The sequence below is a fragment of the Hemiscyllium ocellatum genome, chromosome 4, assembly GCF_020745735.1.
Source record: "Hemiscyllium ocellatum isolate sHemOce1 chromosome 4, sHemOce1.pat.X.cur, whole genome shotgun sequence".
Taxonomy (NCBI): Eukaryota; Metazoa; Chordata; class Chondrichthyes; order Orectolobiformes; family Hemiscylliidae; genus Hemiscyllium; species Hemiscyllium ocellatum.
In genome coordinates this window covers 3999149-4013159 of record NC_083404.1, presented here as the reverse complement: position 1 = coordinate 4013159, position 14011 = coordinate 3999149, and the positions used below count along the sequence as shown (strand labels likewise).

The following is a 14011-nucleotide window of genomic DNA, read 5'->3' as shown; positions in this document are numbered from 1 at the left end:
CTAATGCTAATTCTAGTCCCCTGAGTAATGAAGAACCTATGTCTCTCAAATGCACTCAACAGTGTGGCCTCTATAGCCTACAGGTACATGGGTGGGGGAGCTGGATGAGGGAACTGGTGGAGGATTGGTGCTGGGCTCTACAGTCAGGTAGCAAGTTCCATCTTGCCTTTTTTCATGTAGGTCTTCAAAAGTGGCCTACTCTCTTCCGCTAACAAATGTAACTGCCCTTTAGTTATTTAAGTTAATATGAGAGCAGACAGCTGAGTTCAGCACACCCCAAACCAAGTGTGTTATAGGAGGGAGCTCAAAGTTGGATGAGGAGAGTTGGGTTAGCCATGTGATCCATTTTATGTGTCCACCCCCAACCTCTATCCAAAGATTTGCCCCCAGGTGGGTTAAATAATATCCAAGAGTAAAAAGTGAGGTCTGCAGATGCTGGAGATCAGAGCTGAAAATGTGTTGCTGGTTAAAGCGCAGCAGGTCAGGCAGCATCCAAGGAACAGGAAATTCGACGTTTCGGGTATAAGCCCTTCATCAGGAATTACAGGAAATTTGACGTTTTGGGCATATGCCCTTCATCAGGATTCCTGATGAAGGGCTTATGCCTGAAACGTCGAATTTCCTGTTCCTTGGATGCTGCCTGACCTGCTGCGCTTTAACCAGCAACACATTTTCAGCTTAAATAATATCCAGCCTGTGAAGTGTTTAGGGACACAACAGAGTAGAGGTACTCCATCATTTATGAACAAAATACAAACAACCATTTTGATGTCATTGCTCTCTTCATAGTTGCACTGTTTACTAGAAAATCAATCCGGTATTTTATTTTGGAATGTGCACATGTGTAACTTACCACCACAATGTAGCGCGGCCTGTACTGAATTGTCCCAAACAGGCCCAAAATGACCACGATTATATGAAGGAAGTTCGCCAAAATGGGAGCCCACTGGTAACCCAGGAAATCAAAGATCTGTCTCTCCAATGCTGCCAGCTGGAGAAAAAGCCAAGAAAATACCGTTTAGAAGTTGGAAGTGGAGTCATTCATGTATTCAATGCATTTACAAATACAGTTCACACATCCTCACAATGGCACTGACATTTTAAAGTAAGTTGAAAGGTGACAGGACGTCAAATGGTGAGGTGACTGCCCTTGACATCACGGTAGCATTTTACCACATGTGACATTAAGAGGTCCTAGCAAAACTGGAGTCAACGCAGGGACAATGATAAAGAAAAAAACACAAAGACAGAACCTTCCAGGACCTGTTGTTATGAATCCACTATTCCTTCTCTTTGTTGATACACCAAGGGATTTCTTGAAACATGGTTCAATCTGCATTCCTGAGTCTGGGTCTGGCCTCAATACCTTTCAAAGCTAGGCAACTCTGCATGTAAGCCATTCATCTCCCAAAATATAACATTAACATATAAGGCTCTGGTCAGGCCACATTTGGAATATTGTGCGCAGTATTGGGATTCATATCTCAGCAAGGATGTACTGGCCCAGGAGCGTGTTTAGAGGAGACTCACGAGAATGGTCCCGGGAATGAACAGCCTAACATATGAGGAATATTTAAGGAATCTGGGTCTATATTCAATGGAGTTTAGAAGGATGATGGGTGATCTAATTGAATACTAAATGGCCTGGAGAGAGTGGATGTTGGGAAGATGTTTCCAGTGGTAAGAGAGACTAGAACCTGAGGGCACAGCCTTAGAGCAAAGGGAAGACCTTTTAGAATGGAGATAAGGAGAAACTTCTTCAGGCAGAGAGTGGGGAATCTATGGAATTCCTTGCCTCAGAAGGCTGTGGGGGTCAGGTCACTGAGTATACTTAAGACTGAGACAGATAGGTTCTTGAGTATCAAGGGGATCAAAGGTTACAGGAAGAAAGTGGAAGAATGGGGTTGAAAAACTTATCAGCCATGATTGAATGGCGGAACAAACTCAATGGCTGAATGGTCTCACTTCTGCTCCTATGTCTTATGGTCTTATAAATGTTAACTAAAATATTGCATTTTGATGCCTGACTCAATTGTTTGGTTTTCAATGATTCTGACTAAAACGGTAATTTCAGTTTAGATCATTTTGTTTGTTTCACATTGGTTTCCTGTACTTACCTCACTCTGTGGTCAGGTGATACTGTATCCGTTTTAGTTCAGTATTTTTCCGTTTCTAAAATCATTTTAGACCAAGAAATAACAACCAGATGTTGCAAGTTGAATATTAATGTCTATTTTTTAACCACTATCGTAGCAAAATAAATTAGCTTGCAAATTGACGAATTATTATTATAAAAGTTTTTAAATTCTATCGTGGCCTCATATTTTGCCAACTTCCTACAGCCTTGCACAACTTCAAACTCTCTATGCATCATGAATTGTGGGATCTCAAGGGGGAAGGCAATGGCCAAGTGGTATCATTGCTGGACTGTAATCCACAGACCGAGGGTATGTTCTGGGGAGTTGGGTTTGAATCCCAGATGGTGGAATTTGAATTTAATAAATATCTTGAATTAAGAGTCTAATGATGACCAGGAATCCATTATTGATTGTCGGAAAAATCCATCTGTTACACTAATGTCCTTTAGGGAAGGAAACTGCCATCCTTACCTGGTCTGGCCTACAGACCCACAGCAGTGTGGTTGACCCTTACCCAGTAGGTATAAGCAATAAATGCTGCCTGGCTAGCTGTGCCCTCATCCCATGAATGAATTTTTTAAAAACTAATTTTAATTACTTCACCATTAATGGCTGCTAAGCCCTAACATTCTGGAATTCAGACCGCAAGTCTCTTCACCTCTCTCTTCTTTGGAAGCTGCTAAGCTTTGATCTTTACTAAGCTTTTGATCATGTATCCTGATACATTTGATACTGAGCTGTAAAAAGAAAAATGGTTACTGATAATGCTCTTAAGTGCCTCAAGACATTTGCTTCATCAAAGACACACTCCATATCCTCTGTACAACGTCCTGACTCAACACATTCTTCACAATATTCTGCATGTCCCTCCAAACTATAAGCTCCAATTCCTCAATAGAATTCCTGGATCTGTCACACATTCCTGTTGAATGACCAGATTCCAATCTGTCTGTTGCTGTTTGACTTTTTTTTTCTATCATATACTGTTGGAGCATCATACTTCATCAAACATTATACCCATTACAGCATCTTTGCCAGTCCTTGGCAGTTAAGAATATTACCAATGGTTTATGGTCTATTTCCATTGTAATCTTTGACCCCAATCCATAATCTAACTTTTTTTTTGTTTGCCCACGCTGGTACTAGTGCTTTTTCCTGACTGCAGAAAACTTTTGCTCTGTTTCAGTCAAGTTTTATTTTTAGATTAGATTCCCTATGGTGTGGGAACAGGCTATTTGGCCCAACAAGTCCATGCTGACCCTCCGAAGAGTAACCCACCTTCCTACCCTATATTTACCCCTGACTAATGCACCTAACACTATGGGCAATTTAACACAGCCAATCCACCCTAACCTGCACATCTTTGGATTATGGGAGGCAACCCACGCAGACACGGGGAGAATGTCTATGTGGAGGTTGCACTGTCACCTGAGGCTGGAATTAAACCTGGGTCCCTGGTACTGTGAGGTAGCAGCGCTAACCACTGAGCCACTGTGCTACTTCAAGTTTCTGGATGTACAGCAGACTGGGCTATATTTTCTGTCTTGGGTTGGATTTGAAAGAGTATGTCACAGTACAACTGATGCAGTATCTGTTGGTAATTGCAGGTCACCATGAATTGGTCTTTCTAGGAAACATAGTCTTGATTCTCTCAAAAGGCATTTGTTGATTTCCATGGGAATATCATGTAACTTGGTGCTGTGAGAGCAATCATCACAGAAGTTTGTTCACTGATGCCAGATTTGGCAGAGGATTTCCCAACTTTTGGCTGAATATTCCCATGAACCTCTGCAATTCAAAGACATGGTGGGGTGATGGGAAATTTTGCATGACTGTTTGATGGAGCAGCCTGCTGTTTGATGTGTACACTCAATGTCACAAGAATTTCACGGTATGTTGTAAGAACTCACAGTTTGTTCTATGTCCTGCTTTTTGGAAGGGTTTCAAAGGTGCTGAGTCTTCACCATGTTCAGGACTTGGTTTGACCATGAATTAGCAATTCATCCAAATGACAGATAACCCCTTCCAGTCCTTCTCTAATGCCCTTTGAAACATTCCTGGAGCTGATACCATGTTGAAAGGTGGACAATATCACCCAGTGTGATGAGCATCGACGATAACTTTAATTCTTTGTTGACAGGCAGTTGCCAAAATTAATGTCAAGTAACAATTGTGTTTTTTGCTAGCTTCACCAGACTCTTGACCAGAGATGGCAGAGGGTGGATTTCCATCTTCACTGTTTCCTGTTGGGTGAAGCCAACACTAACTCATATTGGGCCATTGGCTTTGTCCTTCCTGAGATCACTCCTTGATGTAGCATTGCTTCAATGTTGTGCTCCACCCTTTTCTTAAAAACGTGCGTGAAGTTTTCCTTTGAGTGAGTATCACGCAGGAATGGCACCTATCTCTGTCTGATGGGATGAGTACTTCTTCAATTTGTTGAGCTACTGAACAGATCTGAGAATTCTGCTCTGAATCTATCTTTCTTTCTCCCTGGCTATCCAATTTGTTAACCTGACTAAAAAAATTCGAAGCTTTTCGGATGAGTCATGAACTCCTGAGGAATGACCCTTTAGAACTGAGATGAGGAGGATTTTTTTCAGCCAGAGGGTGGGGAATCTGTGGAACTTATTGTTGCGGAGAGCTGTGCAGGCCAAGACAGAGATAGATAGGGTCTTGATTAGTAAGGGGATTAGAATTAGAATGAGCTTTATTGTCCCATGCACTCACGTGAGTACAGTGAAAAGTTTACAAAGTCACTGCTTACAGTACCATCTTAGGTTTCAGATTGTTAGGAATAAATTAGAAAAGTAAAGAAATTTCAGACCTTCAAACCATCTTAGATACGAAAGGGAATAAATTCAAAAAATAAAGAAATGAATTGCTCAGAATTACAGTCCTCCCAAGCAGAGAAGACCGAACATGAGTCCACGTGGGGCGTCATCTCCAATCATGCCAGGCACACCTCCAGACTACAGCAGGCCTCACCTCCAGGCCACACATGCTCACCTCCAGATGACCCCAGGCCTCACCTCCAGGCCACACATGCTCACCTCCAGATGACCCCAGGCCTCACCTCCAGATGATCCCAGGCCTCACCTCCCGACCACGCCAGGTTTCAAATTGAGAATCTCAAGGCCGGGAGTCCACACAGAAGCTGGGAGTCCATGATGAGGCTGGGAATCTGCGCTGGATCAAGGGTTATGGGGAGAAGGCAGGAGAATGGGTTTGAGGAACATGTGAGCCATGATCAAATGGTGCAGCAGACTTGATGGGCAGAATGGCCAAATTCAGCTCCTATACTTCATGATCCTGTGGATGTTTCAATCATATTAAAGGGTTTTTGTGGTTTCTCATCCTTTAAACTCCAACATTACAGTCAACATTTCTTTAAACAAAATCTCCTGTTCCCTGGAGTCAAACAGCTGGAGGAAGTCTTGTTCCAGTCAGAAGACACTGACCCCACTGTCTGACTTGAAGCTTGTTTTATCCTCACTCACTTTAATTTCAATTGTCTAACAATTTCCCCGGGATTCTTTCATTTCTCCCAAGAATGACATTTCATTCCCTCCAGTTTCTTCAGTCTCATGAACGTTACTTGTGCTGCTTCCTTTTTTTTCCTTCGTGTTTTTGAGTTTGTCCATTCTTGCTGGGGCAAACAGCTTTCAACTGTCCTGGAACCTTCATGGAGTCACACACTGTATTGTTGTCAGAACAATCTCCAGAATGATGTAGCCGTTCCTCACCAAGGTGAAAAACACCATCATAGCTGCCACCACCCTTCCCACTCTCAACCCAAGTACAGCTTTAATGTCTGTGCACCAGAAATCATTCTGCCTTAATTGGCTCACTCCCTGCTACCTCAAATAAAATCTCCTTTCCTTGTCATGATTAGGAGGTGCCGGTGTTGGACTGGGGTGTACAAAGTTAAAAATCGCACAACACCAGGTTATAGTCCAACAGGTTTAATTGGAAGCACTAGCTTTCGGAGCGACGCTCCTTCATCAGGTGGTTGTGGAGAACACAATTGTAAGGCACAGAATTTATAGCAAAAGTTTACAGTGTGATGTAACTGAAATTATACATTGAAAATACCTTGATTGTTTGTTGAGTCTTTCATTTGTTAGAATGCTATGATTCCTTTCCTTGTGTTGGGGAAAAATAAGCAATCCAACGGTTAGGTGGTAGTGTGGGGTAAGAAAACGAAAAAAAAATGGGAGCGTCAGGGGTTCTGTTCATTCTGAGAGCTGCCTCTAAGGGAGCTGGGTCAGTGTGTGAAGGACTCTCCATTTTGTGTTAAAGAGGGAGACTGAACTCTGAACAGTCAGTGTATTCATTACCGCTGTTGGTGTTTCCTACTGAGGGGGAGAGTTTTCCTTTTTATCTCTCTCTCCATTGTTTCAAAGTTAAAAATCACACAACACCAGGTTATAGTCCAACAGGTTTAATTGGAAGCACACTAAATTAAACCAATTGGACTATAACCTGGTGTTGTGTGATTTTTAACTTTGTCCACCCCAGTCCAATACCAGTATCTCCAAATCATCCCTTGTTCCTAGACTTTGCTTTGATCTCTTTGTTTTTCTTTATTGTTTGTTGTGATTGTTCTTTTCAGGGTTTTCTTTCTTAAAAAAGATCTCCTTTGCATTTTCTCACCGTAGCCTGCCTTGCTAATGACACTACTTCTGTTGGTGTTAAATCTTCCCTTGGTTGTAAAATGTCGGATAATTTTCCGTCCAATCCCCTGGCCGCAATTCAATCTCTAATCAGGTCATCTTTCAGGAGCCATATTCACAATTATCTGCTAATCGATTCAGCTCATTAGCGAAAGAGGCTCTGCTCACTCCCTCTTTAGGTGCAGTTGTTAAATGATGATCTTCGGGAGGTCCTGCCTAGGGAATGAGTCCTCCATGTGAATAAACATCTTCAGTAGTTCATTCATCTTCATTCATTTGCAGACCTTCAGGAAGTTTTGGAAATTCTGTAGCTCTTTCGAGAACAACAGTGCTATTTTTACAGTATATTTTAAAATCTTACAAATGTAATTTCTTCAACAGGCCAGGAGACCTTCGGCTGTACCCCAAATGGTTGTATATTGGTTTCAGTATTGAATTTCAGTCATTTAAATTCGGATTACTATTTGGTCATCGTTATTGTAATTCAGAAAATGGAAACAATTTAAAAATCTTTCAGCTGTCCTAATTGAACAAGATTACAAGTATGAAGCAATATTTATAATTCAAAATTATGCACTTTCTTTTGAAAAGAAGCACATTGAAATATCTGTGCTGGTACACGGCAATGTTTGTATTTTTGTAATATGCTCCATCAGTTTGAGCGAGATCCTGGGGACAAAAAACATTTTGCAATGTGCACAATTTTGGATACAATTTGCAGCATCACTGATTTCCGCCTGATGTGCCAGACTTTACCCTGGTTTTGCGATCATGTGACATGATATATCCATGCCTGAAAATGTCAGACATGAGACCATCCATCACAGAACCAGAGGAGTCCCAGCTGGAATCATTACTCGTTTACTCAGCTGCAACAGCCCCAGTCCCACACACTTGGCCATCATTTCGCAGCTCAGACACCACTTCATGCCTTACCATCTCACCGTAACACCAGATACAAATAAATATTCCATCTTAATACAGTCTGTAAGGGATTAGCTTGAGCATTACAGAATCTTACAGCCCTTTTTAACAATAAATATACATGACCCTCACCACATCCATTCAAGATTGAGCGAGTATACAGAGGAACAGCGATTATCCGAAGGACACGGGCGGGCACTATTTTGCCCGGTTAATCGAATTCCGGATAATCAAATGACGGATAACACAATTGAGCCAAGCACTGGGACATTGCGATCTTCCTGAATAATCCGATATTCGGGTAATTGAACGCCAGCTAATCGAGGTTCCTCTGTAACTTGTGTATTTTGTAAAGGGTGAGGAATACTGAGAACTTCACCTCACGCAATAATTGGCCACAGATTCCTCAGGGGAAAGTGACGGCTGCAGATGCTGGAGAGTCAGAATCGAGAGTGTGCTGCTGGTCAGGCAGTATCTGGGGAGCAGGAGAGTCGGCATTTTAGCCATAAGCCTGATGATGCACCACACTTTTATGACACAGTTTCTCAAGGTAGACAGCAGCGTAATGACATGAGCCAGGAGCCTTCTGTGATCAACCCAATGACTCCTCCCGAAAAGATGTTCATCATGTCAATGGACAATGGTGGAAGACATGATTGGAATGGTCTATTGGAGCTTTCTTCACCCTTCAACCTGATTTCTCATAACACAGTTGGTGCTGTGCTACTAACCATAAAGGGCAACTCATCACTGTGATAGGCAGAGATTTGTTGATCTCAAGATCAAAGTTAGAGTGAACAGCACAGCTGAAAAGAAAAATAACCAATTCTCCTTTTACAATCAAGTCTACCAAAGAACAACATCAACCTAGGTTCAAGCAGTACCTACGATATAATAAGCACCCTAAGACATCTCACAACAGCATCATAAAGCAACAGGTTTTTGGGCAGAAATGTCCTAGCTCTGTGGGTGCAGGCTTGGAAAGGAAACAGCTGGGAAAATTGCCACCATTTTCTGAATGCATGCTGACTACTGGGAATGTTTCCTAAGGCAGGCTGACAATAGAACCAGCTGCCTGCTCCACAGGGAGGGGGTCAAATAGGTTGGAAAATGCCTCAGAGAGATTCAGTTCTTTAGCCTAAAGCCTCACAATCTCCTGCTTGCTTCAACAGTGACAAAGCTGAAAATGTGTTGCTGGTTAAAGCGCAGCAGGTCAGGCAGCATCCAAGGAACAGGAAGTTCGACATTTCGGGCACAAGCCCTTCATCAGGAATGAGGAAAGTGTGTCCAGCAGGCTAAGATAAAAGGTAGGGAGGAGGGACTTGGGGGAGGGGCGATGGAGATGTGATAGGTGGAAGGAGGTCAAGGTGAGGGTGATAGGCCGGAGTGGGGTGGGGGCGGAGAGGCCAGGAAGAAGATTGCAGGTTAGGAAGGCAGTTCAAGGGAATCCCTTGCTGAGTTCAAGGGAATCGACTGAGACAAGGTGGGGGGAGGGGAAATGAGGAAACTGGAGAAATCTGAGTTCATCCCTTGTGGATGGAGGGTTCCCAGGCGGTTCAACAGTGACAACCTATTCTAATGGGTCTGTAGAGATTAAAGAACTGTTGAGCATCTGATTGGTGGGAATCACCACCATCCTTAAAATGGATGACAAGTTTGGACAAGACTAGTTGGTAGGCTACAATCTGGTATGTTATGCTGATTGTCTGCGTAAGGCAAGTGCAGACCAGGGATTCCCTTTGGGTCCCGAATTTGGTGTCACAAAGTCCATGGTAAATTCTAGCCCATCAGGTGAGATGACCATTAACTTGACCAAACCCTTACAATTTTAGGAGTGACTTAAAAAAACAAAAGTGAGATTTAAGGAGTCAGAGAAATGGAGGGGGGGATTCCGGAGTTTAGGGCCTGTTCAACTGCTATCAGTAACAACTCAACATCATGCTGATTATTAAATTTTCCAATTCCATCATCTAATTTTAACACCTGACATCTTCAGGCACCAAACGATTTGAAAAGGGAAGTGAAAGTCATGAAGCCAATGTGTGATAAACAAAGACAATCTGAGACAAAATAAACATTTAATCAAAAGGCACCAAAACTCAGTCAGGCGTAAAGAATCATTTACAAAATCAGAAATCGATGGAAAAGCTTATCAGGTCTGAGAAGGCTATTCTCACTCGAGCTGAAATGTTAACTCTGATTTCTCTTCACAGATCCTGGCAGACCTGCTGAGCTTTTCCAGCAACTTTTGTTTTTGTTTCTGATTCACAGCAACTGCAGCTCTCTTGGTTTTTTTTTGATTTTGTGAAGAATCCTTTCCATTTCACAGCTTTGTGTAAGTTTCACATATTGGGACAAGGCCATCTGAACATGCTGCAGCTTGAGAAGACAGTGATGCCAGACACGGGAATACGGATGAACTGTATTTTTAGGAAGAGAGTTTTTGGTCAGAACAGAGGACGAAAATGGATTTGTGGAAGAGAAACAGAAGTCTTAGTCTCTCAGCCTCTCGAAAAACAACCGCCAGTGATAAAGCAAATTGGGGAACTACCATCGACTGAGAATCCAGGAATATTGACAGATTTTGCCATTGCTGACTTCATCCTATTTCTTGGATGCTGCCTGACCTGCTGTGCTTTAACCAGCAACACATTTTCAACTGTGATCTCCAGCATCTGCAGACCTCATTTTTTACCCTTCATGAGATATTCATCAAACAATTATGGTCTTGGGTTAAAATCTAATACCTTAAGGCCTCAAAGGAGTTTTTTTGCACATTTATTATCTTCCTATAGTTTTAGAGAGTCTGTCCCGTTTAAACTTTACACCGGTGTTTGTACCTGTGCCTATGTGTTTGATGTGTTTTATTCTTTTTCTTGGGGTTTGTAACTAATAAAATCCCTTTTTCTTTCAATCAAGAAAGTTATGCAAATGTTCCTTAATTCTGACAAATACTTTTATTTGAAGCTGCGTTCTGGAAAGAATTTGAAAAGCTGTTTGTGACAGACTGACTGAAGGGGTTAAAAAGAAATGACTGATTCACCCCTCCCCACCTGGTTGTAACATTGTGCATTGAGATATGCAGTTGTGTGGAGGATTGTGAGTTTGTTGGAAACTCTAGCGTTAGGAAGGGCCTAGCCCAGGAGGGATTTGGAAACAAGGATACAATTTTAAAATGAAGATGTTGCCTGGCTAGAAACCAATGTAGATCAATCGACAATAGGAACAACAAATGAATGAGACTTGGTGTAAAGACATGAACACCAATGATTTGGGTGTCTTCAGGTTTGCAGAAGGTAAAATGCAGGTGACCACCCAGCAATGCATTGGAAGGGTGAAGGCTGAAAGAGAACAAAGGCATTAATGAGGATTTTCGATGACCTTCAACAGGACAGAAGTCAGACGATGTTACAGTGGTGGAAGTAGAAGGTCTGAGTAATGGCACAAATATATGGTCAGAAGGTCATCTTAGAGTCAAACCTGAAATCACAGTTGCACACAGTCTGGCTGATGATCAGATTTTTGGTGAGGAAAAGTCAATAGTTATGGAGCAGAGTTCGGAATATGACCAAAAGCATTGTCTTCACAGTATTCGTTGGGAGAAAATTTCTGCTTATCCAGTACTGGGTATTAGATAAGCTGTCTAATCAGTTAGTAACTTGGCTCATTGGGTGACTTTTGGTGAGGACTCGATTGAGTTCAAGTTTCACGTTTACTGCACTCAATTCCCTGCCAACACTCGCTGATTAAACCTGCATGTGCAGAATGGTAATTAAATAAGGTGCAAACATATTTCTGGCCCCCACAAGGCTGTACCTAATCATCAGTGACTACCTTTAAGAGGGGAGTAATGGAATAAAATTAAACAATAAGCACTGGTCAATTTAGCCCAACAATGAGACTGAATGTACCAAACAGCAAATGGTCTGAAAATTAATCATGAGCATTAGTACAAATTTATAGACATGACAAAGATCTCTCAATCCCCAGGGTATCCAATAGAAACTTAAGTAAATAAATGAGAACCCAGCAGGAAAACTAAACTATTGATGCCAATGAGAACAGGATATAAAATAATGCTTTAAAATTGCATGTGCTTTTATTTATGTGCACACATGTGTACGTCATGTAGTCCAATGCCATGCAGTGCTATGATGGATGAGCTGTCCCATTATCCCTAAGGTTAACTCTAATGGAATTGTCCTACATTCCTCACTCTAAGATGGAAACAAGGCTACACATTTTGAAATATGTGTGTCATTACAGAGAGTGATTTACAATGCACAACATTTTATATTCAGTACAGAAAACTTCATCAGTTCCAATTCTTCCAAAGCCACAGTTACAAACATAAATGCTTAAAAATAAATAGCTATGGTGACCCTGGATTCAAACAGCAATCACAACTGCATTGGTTAGCACTCTTGAATTGTACAATGTTAAATTGTTCTCATGCATGAATCCAGAACCAAATATATACCCCATCCAGATGTCATTAAGTTCATTTTTGACAAAACAAGAAACCAAATCAAGATCCTATTCTGAGTTAGCTTTCAATGACTAATTGAGGTTTATGCAGCATGAATGTTTAAAATACAGCACAGCTACACTTCAGGAAATGTTACAAACACTGGAAAAGTCTGTTCTGGAAGTCTTTGTCAGATTCTGCCATATCTGATTGCTATAACCTTGGACATTTATTTAAAAGATGTATTTAGCAGCACATTTTTCTGAATTGTTTATGTTAATTTCAATTTAACAGGGAGCTACTAACTCAGAAAGTAGCATTTCGAGGGTTAAGTAATCATAGAATCAAGTCTGCATGCCAAAAATATTCTTCCTCTTACACTAGTCCCACTTTCCTGCACTGGGCTTATAGCTTTGAACGTTATGATACTTCAAGTGTTTGTCCAAGTACTCTTTAAAGATTGTGAGGTTCCCCCCTTAACTACTGTCCCAGGCAGCACATTGCAGACCCCCTCAGGGTGAACGATGTTTTCCTCAAATCCCCTCTGAACCCCTGCATTCCACTAAAGTTATGCCCCATACTCACTGACCTGTCGACTAAAGGAAACTGCTGCTTTCTATCCACACTGCCCACGCCCCTCATAATCTGAGGACAGTATGAGTGACTAGCTTGTACTAAATATTTGAAGGAGGAGATTGATCATGTTAGAGTTAGAATCCCTACTGTATGGGAACAGGCCATTCAGCCCAATAAGTTCACATTGACCCTCTGAGGAATAACCAACCCAGATTCATACCCCTATCACTCTCATTTCCCCTGACTAAGACACCTAACCTACACATCCCTGAAGACGATGAGCAATTTACCATGGCCAATTCACCTGACCTGCACATCTTTGGATGGTGGGAGGAAACCGGAGCACCCAGATGAAACCCACGCAGACATGGGGAGAACGTGCATACTCCACACAATTAGTCACCCGAGGTTGGAATCAAACCTGGGTCCCTGGTGCTGTTAGACAGCAGTGCCAACCACTGAGCCACCAACTTATAGCAAAGATGAATTGACCAACAGTAAAAATTCAGATTACATTCCGATCAGTTAAAAGTAGGACTGATTTTCACTCCGAGAATGAGATGTTAACTCCTTGTTGGTGAAGCACTTGCCTGTTTGGGGTGGGGAATGTTAGGATCAAAGAGCAGGCAGCCAAGAGAGCATTGTGGGTAAGAGACTGAATCCAGAATGCTGTGCAGTTAAAAACCTAGATGTTACTGTGGAGTTGAGGTGAGAATCTTTACTCCTCCTAATCCAACCATCAGATAGTGAAGAAGGCGTTTGATATGCTTTCCTTTATTAGTTGAGTACTGAGTATAGGAGTTGGGAGGGCATGTTGCTGCTGTACAGGACATTGGTTGGGCCACTGTTGGAAGATTGCAGGCAATTCTGGTCTCCTTCATATTGATAAGATGTTGTGAAACTTGAAAGAGTTCAGAAAAGATTTACAAGGATGTTGCCAGGATTGGAGGGTTTGAGCTACAGGGAGAGGCTAAACAGGCTGGGGCTGTATTCCCGGGAGCGTCGGAGGCTGAGGGGTGACCTTACAGAGGTTTGCAAAATGATGAGTAGCATAGATAGGGTAAATAGACAAGGTCTTTTCACTGGGGTGGGAGAGTCCAGTACTAGAGGGCATAGGTTTAAGGTGAGAGGGGAAAGATTTAAAAGAGACCTAAGGGCAACTTTTTCACGCAAAGGGTGGTACATGTATGGAACGAGCTGCCAAAGGAAGTAGTGGAGGCTGGTACAAT

General features: G+C 42.1%; 1 protein-coding gene across 2 annotated transcripts in view; it reads right to left on the bottom strand.

The window, feature by feature from the left end:
* The window catches only part of LOC132815267 (sodium/potassium-transporting ATPase subunit beta-1-interacting protein 3-like), a 450311-nt gene that overhangs the window by 221107 nt on the left and 215193 nt on the right, over positions 1–14011 (bottom strand). For both annotated transcript variants that reach the window (XM_060824089.1, XM_060824087.1), the window contains exon 2: positions 854–991. In XM_060824089.1, coding sequence (XP_060680072.1) covers positions 854–991 — 138 coding nt within the window. The remainder of the gene's footprint in view (positions 1–853; positions 992–14011) is intronic.